Consider the following 22331-nt stretch of genomic DNA (forward strand, 5'->3'; position numbering starts at 1 on the left):
TCAGTTCTCATAGGAGTTCACGCTGGCCGCAGTGGTACAGCCACTCCTCAGAGCGGATTTGCTGTGAGCCCACAGCCTTCTAGTGGACCTTAAGGGCAAGTGACTTGTCCACACTGAGACCTACCAGACCATCGCACTGAGGGGTACTATGTTTCCAGCAATGCATCTGGACTCCTTCCATAGTTCGGAGGATAAGTTTCCCAAGGTGCTAGCGGGATTCCCAGCAATCCTTTCCCCTCAGTTCAACCTATATTCCCAACAGCATGGAGGTGACTCCATCCATGGGCTGGCACACCCATCCATCAGGACTATGGACCAGCTGGTGGCCAGCAAGTACGTGTGGCATGGATTGCAGAAACAAGTCCAGGGGTGGGCCAAGGCATCTACACAGTGCCAAACAACCAAAGGGCAGCGACACACCAAGGTCCCCCCACAGCCTTTCGAGCCAACAGAACAGGTTTGACCACATTCACGTGGACATAGTGGGACCCTTGCCAGTCTCTCAGTGTTTCTGTTACCTGTTCACAGTGGTTCACTGCTTCACCTGGTGGCCAGAAGCAATCCCCGTGGCCAACACATCCACCAGGTCCTGTGCCAAAGCACTCCTCTCATCCTGGATTGCAAGATTCGGACTTCCACAGCCCATCATTTCTGACCAAGGCGGATAGTTCACCTCCAGTTTGTGGCCCGACATTGCCAACCTGTGGGGTACTCAGCTACACCATACAATGGCAAACCACCCGCAAGCCAATGACATGGTGGAGTGTTTTCACAGACACCTTAAGACTGCCCTCATGACCAGATTCAAGTGCCCCAAATGGGTGGATGAACTGCCATGGGCACTACTGTGCATCTGAACAGCACCGAAAGAAGACCTCCACACATCCTCCACTCAACTCATCTACGGAGCCCCACTCACAGTTCCCGGGGATTTTGTTCCACAGGCCAGAGGACAGCAGGAGGAGACAACCACCTTCCTGCTCAGGCTGCACAAAAAGGTCGGTAACCTGGCTTCGATCCCACCCTCCAGACACGGTCAAGCCAAGTCCAACATCCCCAAAGAACTCAAGGACTGTGAATACGTGTTTGTATGCAGAGGACCCCACCATTCATCACTGCAGAAGCCATACATAGGTCTCTTTCAAGTCATCTGGAACAACGGAGCCACCCTCGAGCTGGACATCAGTGACAAACCAAAGGTCTTCACTACAGATATACTCAAGCCTGCCCTCACGGACCCTACAAAACCCATGAAGTCACCAACACCTCGATGCAGAGGCAGACCACAACAGACTTTGGGGCCTATACCTATGGACATTATAGACTGTAACATCATTTTTGGGGGAGGGTCATGTGGCGGCCTGCAATTGCTGAGATCGGGCCGGCACATCGCACGGCACCAGATGCGGACAGAGATTGCTAAAGTGATTCCCAGGTCTATGAACCAGTGGGGGTAGAATCTGGGGCAGCATCAGACCAACAGCCCTAAAATAACATTGGTCAAGGTGCCCATTTAACTCAGCAGTAACAGGCTGGGGAAGAAGGGGATTCATATGCATGGACGTTCCCGCCCGCTATTGTTATTCATACGGCTGACTCAGTCAATCAGCAAAAATGGCAGGAACTTGAACAGTATAAAAGCAGCCTTTCCAGCCCTAATAAAGTAGTGAGCTTAACCTGCCATACTATGTGTGTGTTTCTTTGCAGCAGTCGGCTACAAAGGTATAATTCTCCAGTACAATGCTCACCTATCCTTCAAACATTGTAATAAGCCCATAACATGGGAGCAGAAATAGGCTTTTCAGCCCATTGAGTCTGCCTTGCCATTTAATCATGACCTGATCCATTTTACCACTCAGCCCCACTGCCTGGCCTTTAACCTTTGAAGTCTTGGCTAATCAAAAACATCAATTTCTCCCTTAAATACACCTAATAGATGCAGGAGAAGGCCATTCAGCCCTTTGAGCCTGCACCACCATTCAATACAATTGTGGCTCATCATGAGACCTCAGTACCCTATTCTTGCTTTCTCTACAGACCCTCTGACCCCATTAGGCAATAGGGCCATGTTCATTTCCCTTTTGAATATATCTAATCAAATGGCCTTGACAATTCTCTGTGGCATGGAGTTCCAGTAAATGGCTTCTACCTTATTCTGAAACTTTGGCCTCTTTTTCTGCATTTCCCCAACATCAGGAACATCCTTTTCACATCTAACTCATCCAGTCCTGTCAGAATTATATATCTGTATATCTCAATGAGATCTGCACTCATTCTTAAATTCCAATGAGTATAACCCTATTCGATCTAGTCTTTCCTCATCCATCCTTCCTGCAATCCCAGGGATCAGTCTGTCAAACCTTCATTGCACCCGTCAATAATGTCACACCTCAGGTTACAAGAGCAAAACTGTGTAATACTCAAGGGATGGTTCAAATCATAAGATTGACAAGCTCTAGAAGTCCTAGTGGATGTAAGCCTTGTTCATGTGTTAGCAAGCATAGGGTAATATAGCCAGACCAGTGACATTCCAAAACAGGTGGCATTCCTTTCCATTCGCTGGCACATGGTTCTTGAATATCAGTCAGTCGCACATACACACACACACACACACACACACACACATGATGTTAAGCCCTCATCCACACACTTGCACATTCCTTTCCCTGTTTGCACTTTCACAATGCCATCTGCCTTCATGCCCACAAGTCCTGTTCACAACCCTGCACCCACTCTTGGTATACTTTGAAGGGTAAATGCTTATCTCTAAACTCAAGCAGTGCAAGATATCTTATATCTATTTGAATCTAAAATAAAAATGCTGGAAATCCAAAATGATTGTCCTCCATTTTGAGTAAGAAAAGTTTATATTGTCGACAGCTGAGGAGATCTGATGAGTGTTTTTCGCTTTTTACCCCCTATGTGAGGAAGTCTTAAATCAGTGCTTTGCAACAGGTTTCTGCTCTATTGTCACATTGCAATAAATGCCTTTCCTGCAACACAATTATGTCCTGCATCTGAAAGTGGATGTGATGTAATGTTGGATTAAACAGCTGGGGAAGGTGGGGGTGGGAGCGGGAGAGGAGAACAGATGAGAAAAGTGGGCCAAACCCCTTCATCCTTGAGGGAGATTCACAATAAACTGGGAAAGAGTAGGGAGATCAGCTGTTGATAATATTTTGTAGGAAATTGTTTGGCTTCAATAAACTCAATCTTGTGATGCTGAGGGGTAGCTCTCTGATAAATAGTTTGTTTTCTCTGAGATGTTTGATGCTAACTTGTACATAGTTAATGGTAGGGATTATTTAACAGTGTGGAGAAACAGAAATCTTAGGGTCCAGGTCAATTAATCCCTCACGGTTGTGGTGTAAGTCGATAGGGTGGTTAAGAAGACATTGTTATGGGCTAAGAGGACCCCCAAACTCAGCAGCAATAGAAATTCACCAAGACAAATGGTTACTTAAACAAAAATTGCTTTTAATTTTCTTTAAACATAAAAGCAGGATCAAACTTTAACCTATTACTATTAATTTAACTCCCTTCTAATTCGAAGTGCATGTGTATGTAATGTGTACAAGTTCAGAAAAGTTGTTTGATTCACAGTCCAATCTTACTTCTCACTCCTCCAAGTTCACCGGTATCAGGCAATTCTTATACTGTGCACAGAATTTAACATTTATGAATTTTCACCAAGCTGTGGTGCTTAAATGGTTACTGCTCAGGAATGTTCTTGTTTGTTTCAGAGAGAGATTTGTTGCTCATTGGACACAAACACAAACTGATTCCCTCTGATCAACCACTTCAATGTCTTGCCGAAGAAACTTACCCCAGCAAGGTTTTCCAAATGATAACCTCTTCTTATGCAGGTCACTACGGAGTTCCTTTTGTTTTCCTTATTTCAGATGAAACACTTATGCTAGTCATTTCCTCTTGTGTGAACCTCAAGGGTTTTCAACAGGCTGAACTCAGAACTGACAAGCCATCTTCAAAATGGGGTTTCAACAAGCTGCCAGCTTGCCATGACTGCAGAAACCAGTTCTCTCTCTCTCTCTCTCTCTCTCTCTCTCTCTCTCTCTCTCTCTCTCTCTCTCTCAGAGAAAGCCTGTTTGATCCCTTCTCACTCTCTGCTTGCAAAACCAAATGACTTTCTTAGAATAGCAAACTGTAACCAGATAGGTTGCGGCACCGGACCCCAACTTCTGAGCCATTCAACTATTGCTTTCAAAACAATAATCCATTACTCCACATCATGTCCAATTAACACCTGCTTGTCAAGTATCTATTGGCATTCAGAGCCTGGACTGTCTGGCTTGAGCAAAGCTCTAAATGAGGTCTATTTTGTGGTGTTTGTGTTTGTTTGTGACTTACACTTCCCCCACAATCTATCTCCTTCAAAAACATATCTTTATACAATATAAAATATCATATAATCCATCACAATATGGTGTGTTAGCCTTCATTAGTTGGTGGATTGAGTTTAAGAACCATGAGGTAATGTTGCAGCTCTATAAAACCTTGGTTAATCCATACTTGGAGTATTATGTTCAGTTCTGTTTGTCTCATTATTAGAAGGATGTGGAAGCTATGGAGAGGGTGAAGAGGAGATTTACCAGGATGTTTCCTGGATTGAAGAATATTAGATGAAGCAAGGTTGACTGGGCTAGGGCTTATCAGTGGAATGACAAAGGATGAGAGGTTACCTAATAGAGGTGTATAAGATTATGAGCTGCTTAGATTGGGTGGAAAGCCACCATTCTTTTTCAGGGACAAAAATAACAAATACCAGAGTACATCTGTTTAATGTGGGAGGAGGAAAATCTAGAGGAGACATCAAATTTATTTTTACAGAAATGGGTGCCTGGAATTGACTGCCAGGGGTGGTGGTGGACACTCAAAAGGCTCTTAGACAGGCACATGGATGGAGGGTTATGGGTGTAAGGTAGGGAAGGATTAGATTGTTGGGAAGTAGATTTACACAAGTCAGCACCACACATTTGTTCCATTTGATTGAAACAAGCCCACGCTGCATTACTTTTTAATTTTTCAAGTGATCTTCACCAACTGGAATTTTGCATCTTTTCATCAGGTTCAATGTAGTTGACCTCCAATTAATTTCACTTCATGAAATGTAATTTCAAGCATACAGTGCATGAAGTGACAATTTGTAAAACTTGATTGAAGTGGAAGGGGCAGTGGAGAATGATTGATTTAAATTTAGACATGCAGCATGGTATGAGGCCATTTTTGCCCAAGAGTCTGTGCCATCTAATTTACACCCAATTAACCCACACCCCTGGTACGTTTTGAACAGTGAGAGGAAACTGGAGCCCATGGGGAAAACCCATTGGGAGACAGTACAAAGACAGTGTGGGATTTGAACCCCAGTTACGCTACCTGCTCTGCTAACTGTGCTGGCCCATCTGAGTGATCAGTACAGTTCTGACATGAGATTTAATTTCCATGACAGCTGATACAATAATTAAATGATTTATAAAAATAAACATTAGCAATCTTGTAGTTAAAGATCCTCTTGGAAAGAGTGATTACAGTATGATTGAGTTTATCATACAAATGGAGGGTACTATAGTTTGGTCTAAAACCCGTGTGTTATGCCTCAGCAAGGGAAACCTATAGGGGATGAGAAAGGAGTTGGCCAGGGTATATGAAGGGATGGTTGCGGAACAGTGGAGGACTTTCAAAAATTTTTCATGGTCCTCAATAAAAGTATATTCTAGGTTAAAAAAAAGAACAGTAAGGGTGGGGCAGCCAGCCTTGGCAATCTAAGGAAATTAATGAAGGCATCAAACTAAAAGCTCGTGTGTATAAAGTTACAAAGAGGCTTGGGAAAGTAGAAGACTGGGGAAAACTTAAAAAAGCAATAAGGGGCTATGAAGCGAGCAATAAAGAGAGGGAAGGTAAACTATGAGAAAGGATTAGCATAAAATCTAAAAATGGACAGTAAAGGTTTTTATAATTATTAAAAAGTGTAAAGGGGTGGTTAAAGTGAAGATTGGTGCCTTGGAGTATGAGAGGGGAATTGATATTGGATCAAGTGGAAATGACTAAGGTTTTGAATAACAATTTTGTGTTGGTGTTCACAGTGGAGGACATGTCAAACATGCCAAAGGCAGATGTTATGGATGTGATGGGAGGTGATGACCTAGATGTAATAGTTATTACTAAAGAGGTCAATCTCACAAAACTCAAGTGTCTAAAGATAGATAAATCCCGTGAATCTGATGGAATGCATCCAAGGGTATTGAAAGAAATAGCAGAAGATATAGTTGAGGGTTTGGTGATAATTTACTAAAATTCTCTGGACTCTGGGCAGGTCCTGATGGATTGGAAGACAGTGAATGTCACACCGGTATTCAAAAAAGGATGTAGACAAAAGGCAGGGAATGATAGGTTAGTTTTAATGTCTGTAGTTGGGAAAATGCTTGAAACTATCCCTTAAAGAAGAAATAGTGAGGTATCTGGAGCAAAATGGATCCATCAGCAGATGCAGCATGGATTCAGCCTAGGCAGGTTCTGTTTGACGGAGAGACTACAGAGAGATATAGATTGGTTAGGTGAGTAGGCAAGAGTCTGGCAGATGGAGTACACTGTTGGCAAAATGTGGGGTTATCTACTTTTGAAGGAAAAATGGATGATCAGAATATTATTTAAATAGCAAGTGATTGCAGCCTTCTGCCTCGCAGAAGGAATCACAACAGGTTGGTTTACAGGTGCAGTGGGCTATCAAAAAGGCAAATGGAATGTTGGCTATCATTGCTAGAAGGATGTAATTTAAAAGCAGGGAAGTTGTGCTGCAGCTGTACAAGGTTCTGGTGAGGCTGCTGTTAAGAGCCCAAAGGACCCCAAAACCCAGCAACAACCAACATTCACCAAGCAAGTGACTTTCAAAACAAAAGTTATTTTTAATCAACTTCAAACATGAAAATAGAATCAAACTTAACTCTATTCTTATACTATGCTCTATACCTATCCAAATTACCCCCTTCTAATTCTAAGTGCACGTGTATGTAATGTGTGTATAAATTTAAGAAAAGTTCTTTGGTTCACAGTTCAATCTCACTTCTTCTTCCAAGTTCTCTGGTTTCAGGCAATCACCATACTGTGCACAGAATTTAACATGTATAAAGTTCACCAGGCTTGGTGCTTGAAAGGTAAATGTTTACCACTCAGAAAGGTTCTTGTAGGGTTTGCAGAGAGAGAGAGAGATATATATTTGTTGCTCCAGAATTTCCACAACTGAGGTGCCACCACTAGTCACCTCAGGGTCTCGCTGATGAAACTTTCCCCCTCAGGGTCTTCTAGATGGATGATCAGAATATTCTTTCTTAAAGCTACCACAAAGTTCCATTCCTTCCTCTATTTCAAGAGAAACATCAGATAGATAGCACTTCCAGTCATCTACTGCTCTGGAACTTGCTTTCATCAGTTTCAAACAGTTTTCCCTGGATTGCACTTTTCAGTTACTTGCCAGTGTCCCACACACTGACCGACTGACTGACTAAGCTGTTAACTCTCTCTCTTTTCCAACTGAAACTCCAAAGAGAGTATGTGACTCACGTCTTGCAAAACCCCCATCTTCTCCAGCAAACAACAGGAGTTATTTCTTCTGCTCCATCTGGTGTTATCTTAAGTAAACAATCCAGAATTGACCTTTCTGTGAGCACTTTGCAGAAAGGGTACTGATAGACAGCATGACTCCAGCAAGACAATGGTCAAGCATTTTATGACGTCAGTTCAATTAACACCTACTTGTGAAAGGTGCTTACATTCTCCAGAGATCTTGCAATGTGAATTCTTCAGTCTGTTTTAAGATCTGTTTTAAAATATGTGTATGTATGCAACCCACTCTAAATCTTATAAATTCTCCCCAAATATTAATATTGTTACACCGCATCTGGAGAACTGCATCCAGTTCTGGTCTCCTTACTTGAGGAAGGATGAACTTACTCTCTTTGGAAGCAGTGCAGAGGAAGTTCACCAGGTTAATTCAAGAGATGAGGGGGTTAGCCTATGTGGAGAGATTAAGAATAAGAAGGGATCTCATAGACAAATATAAAGTTATGAAAGGCATAGAAAAGATAGAGGTAGGTAAGTTGTTTACATTGTTAGGGGAGACCAGAACTAGGGGACATAACCTCAAAATTCTGCTTTAGGACAGAGATTAAGTGAAACTGCTTTTCCCAGAGGGTGGTGAATTGTGGAATTTACTGCCCATTGAAGCAGTGGAGGTGACCTCAGTAAATATATTTAAGACAAGGTTGGATAGATTTTTACATAGAAGGGGAATAAAGGGATATGAGGAAAAGGCAGGTAGGTGGAAATGAGCCTATCATCAGATTAGCAATGATCACATTGTATGGCAGAGGAGGCTCGACTGGCTGGATGGCCAACTCCTGCTCCTATTATGTTCTTATGAGATGTGAACTTGGCCAGCGGCATCACAAGCATCAGTATTAACCTCATCAAGGACATTTAGAAGAGACAGTGTTTTAAAAAGGCAGAGGTGCAGAAAGAGGTGTGGAAATAGAGGGGTAAAAACAGAGGTGGGGAAAAAGTGGTGTGCAAACACAGGGGTGAAACCAGAAGGGTGGAAAGAGAGGGTAGAAAAAGCTGGGTGGAAATGGAGGAGTGGAAATGGAGGAGTGGAAATAGAGGGGTGGAAATCGAGGGGTGGAAATCGAGGGGTGGAAACGGAGGGGTGGAAACAGAGGGGTGGAAATGGAGAGGTGGAAATGGAGGTGTGGAAACTGGACTAGAATCAGAGTTGGGGAAATAGAGGTGTAGAATCAGAGGGGTGGAAATAGGGGTAGAAACAGTGCAGGGGAGACAGAGGTTGGGAAACAGGGTGGAAATGGGTAGAAAAAGAGGGGTGGAAACAGAGGGGTGGAAACAGGGGGTGGAAACAGGGGGTGGAAACAGGGGGTGGAAACAGAGGGGTAGAAACAGATGTGGGGAAACAGTGGGGTGAAAATGGAAGGGTAGAAATGGAAGGTGGGAAACTGAAGGGGGGAAACAGAAGGGGGGAAATAGAAGGGGGGAAACAGAAGGGTACAAGTAGAGGGGTGGAAAAAGAGGAATGAAAACAGGGGTGGAAACAGGATAGAAAAGAGGGGAGGAAAGAGAGGGGTAGAAGCATAGGTTAGGAAAGAGAGGGGTGGAAAAAGAGGTGGGAAAACAGGTGGAGAAAGAGAGGTCTGGAAATGGGTGTAAACACAGGGGTAGAAATAGTACAGGGGAAACAAGTTGGGAAACAGAGGATTGTAAACAGGTGGTGGAAACAGAGAGGTAGAAACAGTAGGGTAAAAACAGAGGTGGGGAAAAAGAAGTGTGCAAACTCAAGGATGGAAACAGAGGGGTAGAAAGAGGGTAGAAATTGTTGTGTAGAAACCGGGTTGAAAACAAAGGGCTGGAAACAGAGGGGCAGAAACAGTGGACTAGAATCAGAGTTAGGGAAACAGAGGTGTAGAAACAAAGGGGTTGAAACAGGGGTAAAAACAAAGGTTGGAAAACAGAGGGATGGAATCAGAGTTGGGGAAACAGAGGTGTTGAAACAAAGGGGTAGAAACAGAGGGGTATAAACAAAGGTTGGGAAACTGAGGGGTTGAAACAAGAGGTGGAGAAACAGATGAGGAGAAAGAGAGGTATGAAAAATGAGTGGTGTGAACAGAAGGGTAGAAACAGTGTAGGGGAAACAGATGTTCAGAAACAGAGGATTTGAAATGGGATGTTGAAACGGAGGTGTAGAAACAGGGGTAAAATCAGAGGTGGGGAAACAGAGGGCTGGAAACAAATAGAGGGCTGGAAACAAAAAGAGGGTCGGAAACAAACAGAGGGGCGGAAACAAACAGAGGGGCAGAAACAAACAGAGGGGTGGAAACTGAGGGGCGGAAACTGAGGGGTGGAAACTGAGGGGTAGAAACAGTGGAGGGGAAACAGAGGTGGAGAAACAGATGTGTGGAAACAGGTAGATGCAGAGGGGTAGAAGCAGAGGGGTAGAAGCAGAGGGGTAGAAGCAGAGGGGTAGAAGCAGAGGGGTAGAGGCAGAGGGGTAGAGGCAGAGGGGTAGAAGCAGAGGGGTAGAAGCAGAGGGGTAGAAGCAGAGGGGTAGAGGCAGAGGGGTAGAGGCAGAGGGGTAGAGGCAGAGGGGTAGAAGCAGAGGGGTAGAAGCAGAGGACTAGAATCAGAGTTGGGGAAACAGAGGGGTAGCATCAGAGGGGTAGAATCAGAGGGGTAGAAACATAAGTTGGGAAACAGAGGGGTGGAAACAGAGGGGTGGAGCAGAGGGGTGGAGCATAGGGGTGGAGCAGAGGGGTGGAGCAGAGGGGTGGAGCAGAGGGGTGGAAACAGGGCTGGAATCAGAGGGGCAGAAACAGAGGGGTAGAGCAGAGGGGTGGAAAAAGTGGACTAGAATCAGAGTTGGGGAAATAGAGCTGTGGAATCAGAGGGGTGGAAACAGAGGGTTGGAAATAGACGTGGGGAAATAGATGGGCAGAATCAGAGGTGGGGAAACAGAATGCTGGAAACAGACGAGTGGAAACAGACGAGTGGAAACCGATGTTGGGAAATATGTGGATGGAATCAGAGGGCTGCAAAAGGAGGAGTGGAGACAGGGGAAATAGAAGAGTGGAAACAGATGGCTGGAATCAGAGGGGTGGAAACAGTGGTGGAGAAAGAGAGGGGTGTAAACTGAGAGGTAGAAACAGTGCAGGGTAAACAGAGGTTATGAAACAGGATTGGAAATAGGGTGGTGGAAACAGAGGGGTAGAAACTGATGATGGGAAATATCTAGGTGGAATCAGAGGCATGCAAACAGATGATTGGAAACAGAGGGTTAGAAAAAGAGGTGGGGAAACAGAGGGTAGAGTGAGAAGGGTGGATCCAGATGGGTGGAAACAGATAGGTGTAAACAGAGGTGTGGAAATCATATGTGGAAAGAGAGGGGTGGAAACTGAGGAGTGTAAACAGAGGATTGGAAACAGAGGGGTAGAAACAGATGTGTGGAAACAAAGGGGTGGAAACAGAGGGGTGGAAAAAGATGTGTGGAAAGAGAGGAGTGGAAATAGAGGGTAGAAATAGAGGGGAGGAAACAGGTGTAGAAATAGCGGGGTAGAATCATAGGTTGGGAAAAGAAACAGTGCAGGTTAAACATAGGTTGGGAAACAGAGGATTGGAAATAGGGGGATGGAAGCAGAGGGGTAGAAACAGAGGGGTAAAAAGAGAAGTGGGGAAACAAAGGTTGGGAAACAGAGGGGTGGAATCAGAGGTGGGGAAACAGGGTAGAGTCAGAGCGGTGGAAGCAGATGGGTAGAAACAGTGGATAGAAAAAGAGGGGAGGAGACAGAGGTGTAGAAACAGAGGGGTAGAAACATAGGTTGGTAAAGAGAAGGGGTGGAAACAGAGTGGAGAAAGAGGTGTAGAAACTGAGAGGTGGAAACAGTGCAGGGTAAACAGAGGTTATGAAAAAGGATTGGAAACAGGGTGGTGGAAACAGAGGGGTAGAAACAGAGGGATGAAAACAGAGGTGGGGAAACAGGATTAGAAACAGAGGGTTAGAAACAGAGGTGGGAAAACAGAGGGTAGAGTCAGGAGGGTGGATGCAGATGGGTAGAAATAGGTAGGTGTAAACAGAGGTGTGGAAATCATATGTGGAAAGAGAGCGATGGAAACTGAGGGGTAGAAACAGACGACTAGAATCAGAGAAACAGGGGTGGAAACAGAGGGGTGGAAACAGAGGGGTGGAAACATAGGTTGGTAAAGTGAAGGGTGGAAACAGAGGGGTGGAAGCAGAGGGCTGGAAACATAGGTATGGAAACCAAGGGGTGGAAACAGAGGGGTGGATATAGAGGATAGAAAAAGAGGGGAGGAAACGTGTGGCAACAGAGGGGTTGAAACATAGGTTGGGAAAGAGAGGGGTGGAAACTGATATGTGGAAACAGAGGTGTGAAAATAGAGGGGTGGAAACAGTGGGAGAAACAGTGCAGGGTAAACAGGTAGGGAAACAGAGGATTGGAAACGGGAGGTGCAAACAGAGCGGTAGAAACAGAGGGGTGGAAACTGATATGTGGAAACAGAGGTGTGAAAATAGAGGGGTGGAAACAGTGGGAGAAACAGTGCAGGGTAAACAGGTAGGGAAACAGAGGATTGGAAATGGGAGGTGCAAACAGAGCGGTAGAAACAGAGGGGTGGAAACTGATATGTGGAAACAGAGGTGTGAAAATAGAGGGGTGGAAACAGAAGTGTGGAAACAGAAGGGTAGAAACAGTGCAGGGGAAACAGAGGTTGGGAAACAGAGTGGTTGAAACAGAATGGTAGAAATGGAGGTGTGGAAACAGAGGTGAAGAAAGATGTGTGGAAACAGAGCAGTGTAAACAGAAGGTTAGAAACAGTGCAGGTTAAACAGAGATTCGGAAACAGAGGATTGGATACAGTGTGTTGAAACAGAGGTGTATAAACAGAGGGGTAAATACGGAGGTGGGGAAAAAGAGGTGTGGAATCACAGAGGTGGAAACAGAGAGGTTGAAAGAGAGGGTATAAAAAGATGGGTGGAAACAGAGGGGTATAAACATAGGTTGGAAACAGAGGGGTGGAAATGGGTAGAAACAGTGCAGGGGAAACAGAGGTTGGTAAACAGGGTGGAAAGAGGGGTAGAAAGAGGGGTGGAAACAGAGGGGTAGAAGAAGAGGGGTGGAAACATAGGGGTGCAAACAGTGGATTGGAAACAGATGTGGGGAAATAGCATGGTTGAAACAGAGGGCTGGAAGCAGAAGGGTGGAAACAGAGGAGTACAAGTAGAGGGGTAGACAAAGAAGGATGAAAACAGAGGGGAGGAAACAGGGTAGAAAAGAGGGGAGGAAAGAGGGGTAGAAAAGAGGGGAGGAAAGAGAGGTAGAAGCAAACAGGTTGGAAAACAATGGATTGTAAATGGGAAGTGGAAACAGAGGGGTAGAAAGAGTGGGATAAAAACAGAGGTGGGGAAAAAGAGGTGTGCAAACTCAGTGATTGAAACAGGGGTGGAAAGAGAGTGTAGAAAAAGTTGGGTGGAATCAAAGGTGTAGAAACAGAGGGTTGAAAACAGAGGGGTGGAAACACAGGGGTGGAATAGAGGGCTGGAAACAGAGAGGTGGAAACAGTGGACTAGAATTAGAGTTGGGGAAACAGTGGAGTAGAAACAGAGGGGTGGAAACGGAGGGGTGGTAACAGAGGGGTGGAATAGAGGGATAGAAACAATGCAGAGGAAACAGGTTGGGAAACAGAGGATTGGAAACGGGTGTTGGAAACAGAGAGGTAGAAACAGAGGGTTGGAAACAGAGGTTGGGAAATAGATGGGTGGAATCAGAGGTGGGGAAACAGAGGACTGGAAACAGACAAGTGGAAACAGAGGGGTAGAAACAGATGTTGGGAAATTATGGGTGGAATCAGAGGGCTGCAAAAGGAGGAGTGGAGACAGAGGGTTAGTAATAGAAGTGTGGAGACAGAGGCGGGGAAAGAGATGTGTGGAAACAAAGGGGTGGAATCGGATGAGTGGAAACAGAGGTGTTGGAACAGATGGGTGGAAACAGAGGGGTGGAAACAGAGGTGGGGAAAAAGAGGTGGGGAAACAGGTGGGGAAACACTGAGGGGGAAACAGGTGGGGAAACACTGAGGTGGAAACAGGGGTGGAAAGAGACAGGTTGAAACAGAGTGGTGGAAACTGAGGTGTGGAAACAGGACAGGAAACAGAGGTGGGGAAACAGAGGGGTGGAAACACAGGTGTTGAAACTGAGGTAGGGAAACATAGGTGTGGAAAAAGAAGGGTGGAAACAGAGGAGAGGAAGCAGATGGGTGGGAACAGAGGTAGGAAAACAGAGGTTAATAAAGTTAGTGGTGGAAACTGAGGGGTAGAAACAGAGGTAGAGAAACAGAGGTGCAGAAATAGATGTGTAGAAACTGAGGGGTGGAATCAGAGGTATAAAAACAGAGGTGGGGAAACAGAGGTGGGAAACAGAGTTGTGGAAATAGACGTGGAAATAGAGGGGTGGAAACAGAGGTGTGGAAACAGAAGTGTAGAAACTGAGATGGGGAAACAGAGGTGTGGAAATAGAAGGGCAGAAACATAGCGGTGGAAACCAATGGGTCAAAACAAAGTGGTTGAAACTGAGGTGTGGAAATTGAGGTATGGAAACAGAGGTGCTGGAACAGATGGGTGGAAGCAGAGGTGGAGACACAGAGGTGGTGAAACAGTGGTGTGGAAACAGACATGGAGAAATCAAGGAAGGGAACTAGAGGTGTGGAACGAGATGGGTGGAAACAATGGTGTAGAAACATAGGAGGTGAAACAGAGGTGTGAAAACAGGTGTTGAGAAAGAGGAGTGGAAACAGATGTGTGGGAACAGAGGTGTGGAAACAGTGGAATGAAAACAGATGGATGGAAACAGATGTGTGGGAATAGAGGGCTGGAAACAGGTGTGGAAACAGATGTAGAGAAATTGAGGTAGAGAACTAGAGGTGTGGAACCAGATGGGTAGAACTATATGGGAGGAAACAATGGTGTAGAAATATAGGTGTGAAAACAGAGGTGTTGAGAAAGAGGAGTGAAACAGATGGGTGGAAACAGATGTGTGGGAACAGAGGTGTGGAAACAGATGGGTGGAAAAAGAGGTTTGGGAACAGAGTGGTTGAACTGAGGGGTGGAAATAGAGAGGTGGAAACAGAGGTGGGGAAACAGAGGTGGGGAAATAGAGGTGGGGAAACTGAGGTGGGGAAACTGAGGTGGGGAAACTGAGGTGGGGAAACAGTCGACTGCAAACAGAGGAGTGGGAACAGGGGGCTGGAAACAGGGTTGGAAACCCTTTCTACACATCTGTTTCTACCCTTCTGTTTCCACCCCTCTGTTTCCACCCCTCTGTTTCCACCCCTCTATTTCCACCCCTCTATTTCCACCCCTCTATTTCCACCCCTCCGTTTCCACCCCTCTGTTTCCACCCATCTGCTCCAACTCCTCAGTTTCTCCACCTCTGTTTTCACCCATCTGTTTCCACTCACCTGTTTCCCTACCTAGGTTTAAACACCTCTGATTCCACCTCTGTTTTCACATCTCTATTTCCGCACCTGTTTACACCCGTCTGTTTCCATATGTCTGTTTCCCTACCTCAATTTCAAAACCTCTGTATCCACCCCTCTGTTCACACATCTCTTGTTTCCCCTCCTCTGTTTCCACTCCTCAATTTCCCCACCTCTGTTTCCACCCGTCTATTTCCACACCTGTTTCCCCACCTATGTTTCTATACCTCTGATTTCACCCCTCTGTTTCCAACCCTCTGTATCCCTTCCTCTGAGTCCACCTGACTGTTTCCACCTGTCTGTTTCCAGACCTCTGTTTCACCACCTTAGTTTTCATCTGTCTGTTTCCACTCCTCATTATCCACCCCTCTATTTCCACACCTGTTTCCCCACCTTATTTGTCCACTTCCATACCTCTGATTCCACCCCTCTGTTTCCCCACCTCTGTTTCCACCCATCTCTTTCCACTCCTCTGTTGCAACCCCTCTGTTTCCACACCTTTGTTTCCCTACCTCAGTTTCAACACCTGTGTTTCCACCCCTCTGTTTCTAAACCTCTGTTTCCCTACCTCAGTTTCTGCACCTCTGTTTCCACCTGTCTGATTCCACAATGCTGTTTCTCCACCTTACTTTCCACTGGTCTGTTTCCACTCCTCTTTTTCCACCTCTCTGTTTCCACACCAGTTTCCCAACCTTTGTTTCTACCACTCTCTTTCCACTCCTCTGTTTCCACATCACTGTTTCTTCAGCTCTGTTTCCACCATCTGTTTCTCCACCCTGTTTCCACTGCTCTGTTTACACCAATCTGTTTCAACACTGCTGTTTCCCCACTTCAGTTCTCCACCTCTTTTTCCTCCCCTCTGTTTCCACCCATCTGTTCCAACACCTCTGTTTCCATCAGTCAGTTTCCACTCCTCTGTTTCCCTACCTCGGTTGCTACACCTCTCTTTCAACCCCTGTTTCCACACCTATCTTTACATCCCTTTGTTTCCACACATCCCTTTCAACCACTCTGTTTCGACCCAAATGTTTCCACCCCCTCTATTTCCACATGTCTATTTCCACACATCTACTTCCCCACCTCTGTTTCACCACTTCTGTTTCAATACCTCTGATTCCACCCCTTTATTTCCACTCCACTGTTTCTTTACCTCTGTTTCCACCACTCTCTTTCCACCCCTCTGTTTTCCCACCTCTCTTTCCATCCCTCTGTTTCCACACCTGTTTCAACCCCTCTGTTTCAACCCCGCTGTTTCAACTCCATGGTTTCAACCCCATGGTTTCAACCCCACGGTTTCAACCCTGCTGTTTCCACCTGTTTGTTTCACCACCTTAGTTTCCACCCTTGTTTCCACTCCTTTGTTGCAACCCCTATTTCCACCCCTCTGTTTCCCTACCTCAGTTTCAACCCGTCTGTTTCCACCCTTGTGTTTCAACCTGTTTCCACACCGCTGTATCCCCACCTCTGTTTCTACACCTGTGTTTCCACCCATCTGTTTCTACACCTTTGTTACCCCTCTACTGTTTATACCCCTCTGATCCACCCCTGTGTTTCCATCAATCTATATCTACCCCTCTGTTTCCTCCCTTCCGTTTCCCCTCCTCTGTTTTTACCCCTCTGTTTCTACCATTCTTTTGCCACCTCTCTGTTCCCTCCTTGTTTCCATTCCTTTGTTTCCCCACCTCTGTTCTCTCCCCTCATTTTCTACCCTTTCTTTCCACCCCTTTCTTTCTCCACCTGTTTCCACCCCTCTATTACTACCCCTCAGTTTCTATCTGTTTCCACACCTCTGTTTCTACCCATTTATTTCCACCCATTTGTTTCTACCCTTCTGTTTCCTCCTCTATGTTTCCACCCCCTGTTTCCATTCCTCAGTTTCCCCATCTGTTTCTCCTGCACTGTTGCTATTCCTCTGTTTCCCACCTCTGTTTCCAAACCTCAGATTCCACCAATCTGTTTCCACACCTCAGTTTCCACACCTCTGTTTCCACCCCTTAGATATATTTCATGAGGAGAATCAGTGTGATACCAATGTCCAGTGAAGAGCATTCTGTCTTTTATCTAATTCCATTGCCACAAAGGTTGACCACAACCATATTCTGTGTGTGGGCATTCTTTCAGCTCTTTGTAGATGTTCAAAGAAATGGGAAAATGAAATTTGCGGCATGTCTCATCCCTCAGTGAACTCAGGCTCAGATTCAGATTTATTGTCAGAGGACATACATGCATTACACATAACCCTGAGTTCCTTTTCCCTGAGGACAAGGCAGGATTACCATGTATTGGTAGTGCAAAAATAAATCGACTCAACCCTCCACAAATAAAGACATGCAATACTGAGATACAATATTACAAACGTACAAAAGTAATAGCCTTAAATAAGTCCCTGACTGAGTTTGTTATTGAGGGCTAGCAGCTGTTTCTGAACCTGGTGGGGGGGGGGTTTTGTGGGTGGATCCAGAGTGAACGCCTGGTGAAGTAGGGATTTCGTGTTCAAATATATCTGTCAGGAATTTGTTGTTTTTCAGCCCTATTTTTCAGTTTTACTTTGGCAACCTTTTCAAATTTCATGTCCTTTGGTCATTGACGCTTATTTTCCGCAGATACTTTTTTTGTGTTCGCTTTTCATTGGTGAATGAGCTGCCGGTCTATTAGGCCTTTCACCTATGACCAATGAGATGACCTGTTGATCTACCAATCAGCAGCGCTCTCCCTATTCATCCCCGCCCCACGAGCCTGCAGGGATCTGGATGTGGGGATTGGATGTAATATCTCCAAATTTGCAGATGACACTAAGCTAGGAGAGGTTGTATGCATGGAAGAGGGGGTCAGGAAGCTCCAGTGCAATTTGGATAAATTGAGGGACTGGGCAGATACATGGCAAATGCACTACAATGTGGATAAATGTGAGGTTATCCACTTTGGTAATACAAACCGGAGGGCAGATTACTATTTGAATGGCAATAGATTAAGAGATGGGGAAGTGCAGAGAGACCTAGGGGTACTTGTACACCAGTCTCTGAAGGCGAGCATGCAGGTACAGCAGGTGGTTAAAAAGGCAAATGGTATGTTGGCCTTCATATCAAGAGGGTTTGAGTATAGGAACAAGGATACCTTACTGCAGCTGTACAGGGCCTTGGTGAGACCACACCTGGAGTATTGTGTGCAGTTTTGGTCACCTTATCTAAGGAAGGATGTTCTTGCAATGGAGGGAGTGCAGAGGCGATTCACCAGGCTGATACCTGGAATAGCAGGAATGACTTATGAGGTTTTGCTCAAATTGGGATTGTACTCCCTGGAGTTTAGAAGATTGAGAGGGGATCTCATAGAGACATATAAAATTCAGGCAGGACTGGACAGAATGGATGCAGATGGGATGTTTCCAATGATGGGAAAATCCAGAACCCGGGGCCATGGTTTGAGGATAATAGGCAAACCATTTAGGACCGAGATGAGGAGGAATTTCTTTACCCAGAGGGTGGTGAATCTGTGGAATTCATTGCCACAGAGGGCAGTAGAGGCAGGTTCATTAAATCTATTTAAGAGGGAATTAGACATATTTCTTCAGTATAAGGGTATTAAAGGTTGCGGAGAGAAGTCAGGGACGGGGTACTGAACTTTAAGATCAGCCATGATCTCGTTGAATGGCCTACTCCTGCTCCTATCTTCTATGTTTCTATGATTCCCTCATTCATTTTGCCAGAGTTCACGAAAATGCCTGTGTGAACGAGGGAAAGTGTCGCTCATCCCGGGCCGGACTGCAGTTCCCCAGTTGGCCATGTTCACAGGCTCCTGAGAAAGGGGAACGCTGCCTAGCGGGTGGGCGCCAAAGCCCCGGTCTATCTGGCTGCTGTGCTCGAGTATCTGACGGCTGAAATCCTCGAGCTGCCGGCAACACGGCTTCAGACAAGAAGACCCGCATTACCCCTGTTATAGATAGAGAATTTAGGTTAAAAAGGGCTTAAGTTAAAATGTGATGATTAATCCTAAAAAGGGAAGCCAGAATAGACAGGGAGCTTACCATAAAAGTTTAGCTGGACAATGTTATAACAAACAGAGATCTTTCATGGTCACAAAGAGACATGTAGGAGCCAAAGATTGATAAGGTGAAAAACAGAATTTAGTGTGTGCAGAGTTCGTAGTGTACGTAACTAACATGATAATTACAAATGCAAGTGTACTTAGAATGATTTTGCAAAAACTAACCAATTAAAACAGTGTTAAAGAGGAGGGGAAGGACAAGCAAAAAAGGTATAAAAATCAATGCACTGTATGTATCGGGGCTTGACTTGGCGAGAAGCCAGTTGAGTCCAACTCTGCAGACTTGTAAATAAAGCTCGTTGTGTCACCGACTTTAAAGAGACTCATGTGTGAGAATTTGTACTTCTCACAACCCCGATACACCTGCAACAACGAGGAGTTCAACAAGCTGCTGGCAGTGGTGACCATCGCTCAGGGCGCGGTGCTGCTGAAGATCCAGACCGGGCTGTTGTCCAAGGAAGGCAGCGGAGCCGCCAGCCCCAAGAGCAGCAAAGCGGACAATCATCGATCGGAGACCGAAAGGCTCTTTTCAGGGCCACTCAGTGTGTGGAAGGACGAACGGCAGCATTTGTCACACCCCATTCTCTTTGTAGCGCAGAATAAATTGGATCTGTCCTTCTCATGTTTCTCCTTCACCACCGTCCCCCACGGCCTCCCTTAATTGAATTAATATTTGTCTCTGGCCCGCTTCAGACCTCGATACCCACAGCCCATTTCACTCCTTTTCCCCTTTCGTACAATTTCTCCGGAAAATGAGCGCATCCGCCCGCACCGCCCCCACCTCACCTCCTGTTCAGAAACTACAGGCGGATCCGAGACGGCAGCGCCAAGTCAGGTGAAGGAAAGGATAGAATTTTTAAAGTTGTGATAAAATGGGTGGCATGTGTCAGCCTCCAAGCCTTGCATAATGCACTTTCAGGTCGACTCCCAGCAATTCCTTTTGAATCTATTCAAGCACTGGATGTTGTGATGAGACATCTCCCATCCATGACATACACTCCAGTAGGCCGTTCATTCTTCACGCCATCCGAGGGATGCTCCAATCCACTGGGTGGGGGTAGGGAAGTCTGGTTTGGATTTCATCAGTCTGTCCGGCCTTCTAACCCTGCTTTTTACTCGCATATTGAAGGACTCGAGCCTGTAATGTTGGTTATACCTTTACCTGCTGTGAACGCTGCGAGACCTGCTGTATTACTCCAACGGGTTCATGTTTTTAATGCAATAACAGCACCTACAGACTCTCAGGTTCAATCCAATGTTCCCGAGTAGAAATGTGATCAGCTGTTACAATACGGGGAAATCCAGTTAAAATGTCGCCAACACAGCAATTAATAACGTTAGCAACAACTTTTGGTTGCATTAATCGGCTCTGGTTGTAAAAATGCGAGGGTAAAGTATTTCAAAATCAGACCAACTGCCGTCATCCAGCGGGCAGAAATACAGGAGAGATCGGAAGTGAAACCAGCCTCCCAAGCACGTCTGCAATTACACAAAACCGGAAACAAATAGAACCAGAGCCAATTCCACGCAGGGGGATTCGGAGAACTCTTTCAGTGAGACTGGAAGTGGCTCTTAAAAGAGCCGTTGTTTTCGGTTCGAGTCGTCGGCACTTGGTGAGGGCTTTACTTGGAGCTGGTGTACTTGGTCACCGCCTTTGTCCCCTCCGACACGGCGTGTTTGGCCAATTCCCCGGGCAGCAGCAGGCGCACGGCGGTCTGAATCTCCCGGGAGCTGATGGTCGATCTCTTGTTGTAATGGGCCAGGCGGGAAGCTTCGCCCGCGATGCGTTCGAAAATATCGTTGACGAACGAGTTCATGATGCTCATGGCCTTGGAGGAGACCCCAGTGTCGGGGTGAACCTGCTTCAACACTTTGTAGATGTAGATGGCATAACTCTCCTTCCTCGACTTTTTGCGCCTCTTGCCGCCTTTACCAGTTGGCTTAGACACCGCTTTCTTGGCGCCCTTCTTGGGCGCTGCTTTCGAGTCAGGCATTTCTTCTCTCGATTACACACACAGAAATAAACTTAAGAAAGAACGAGTGTGGTTTAAATAGGCAGAGCCCTCATGCTATGCTAATGAGGGAATGGGGACGCAACGTGTATCATTGGTCCATTTGGCGAATGAACAGCAAGAGTTTCCTCTAAACAATTTCATTGGATATGTCACAGCCACCAATCACAGACCCCGACCGCCTCCAGTAACAGAAGGCAGTCCCTGCCTTGAATGCGGAAACACCGAGTTTGAAGAAATTACCCGAGACAAAGTCTCCGCCCTTTCACCTAGAGACAAGGCTTTCTGAATGTACCGATTGCAACTCTTCTCGGGGATAGGTCCTCCGTCACTTATAATTATCCAGCCGCTCCAAGCGGCAGGTTAGGGGCGTCTGATGACGACGTCAGCCTGTGACCCATCTCCCCGTTCACCCCTCTCCCTCCATGACCCCTCAAGGCAGGGGCGGCGGGAGCCGACAGGACAGTGGTAGCCGTCAGCGGGCCACCGGTGCGGGCTGACAACCTCAACAGTCCGCTTCGGCCTTCACGTCCGCTCTCTGCGTCTTAAAACTCTGCAGAGCCATGTCTGTCTTCCCTGCCCATAATCCCTCACGCAGCTGGATCTATTCTAGGAAATATGGTCATTGACTTCAAAGCCAAGGTCCCTCTGTTCATCCGTCAGGGCCATTCTGCTCCTCCAAAAAATATATGGGCATGGACTCACTAGGATTAAATTCCATGGGACAATGCTGTCCCCGACATACCAACTGATTACCATCTCATGTCTCGACTCCTATCAATACTGGCATTGGCTGGAAGCTCCCTGATCACATATCCAAGCGTTCATGTAGGGCGGCTGCTGCGGTCCCCTGCTGTGAAGTGACGTTCCATCGCAAGCCCGTCATCCCTCCATCACCGTCTGTATCCTGTTCGGAACAACCTTGCGTCCTTTTGCTGACTTGTTTGCCAACATCGAGGACCGAAGGGCCTGAACTCCGCTGTGTTGTTCCATGTTCAATACGCCCAGGAATTCTGATTGACATCAGCAGATTACAATTATACATTTTAAGGCAGCGTTTGGCTGCATCCTGTCATCAACTGGATAGAAAGGAGAGAGTTTGAAGATCTGGGGCGGCCGGGCAATGTTATCTCTGGCCACATTTGGATATTTTTGACAGCGGGTCAGACTTCCGCCATCACGCGGCTCAGAGGTTGCAGTCTGATTGGCTGCTCTTTATTT

General features: G+C 46.0%; 2 protein-coding genes across 3 annotated transcripts in view; one reads left to right on the forward strand and one right to left on the reverse strand.

Moving 5' to 3' along the window:
- Positions 1–22331, forward strand: part of mlip (muscular LMNA-interacting protein) — a 186951-nt gene that overhangs the window by 17182 nt on the left and 147438 nt on the right. The gene's annotated exons all lie outside the window — the stretch shown is intronic.
- LOC138736432 (histone H2B 1/2-like) lies at positions 17244–21701 on the reverse strand. The gene has a single exon (XM_069885942.1). The coding sequence runs from the start codon at positions 21090–21092 to the stop codon at positions 20721–20723; it is 372 nt and encodes a 123-aa protein (XP_069742043.1). The 5' UTR covers positions 21093–21701; the 3' UTR covers positions 17244–20720.

This window comes from Narcine bancroftii, chromosome 6, assembly GCF_036971445.1.
Source record: "Narcine bancroftii isolate sNarBan1 chromosome 6, sNarBan1.hap1, whole genome shotgun sequence".
Lineage (NCBI taxonomy): Eukaryota > Metazoa > Chordata > Chondrichthyes > Torpediniformes > Narcinidae > Narcine > Narcine bancroftii.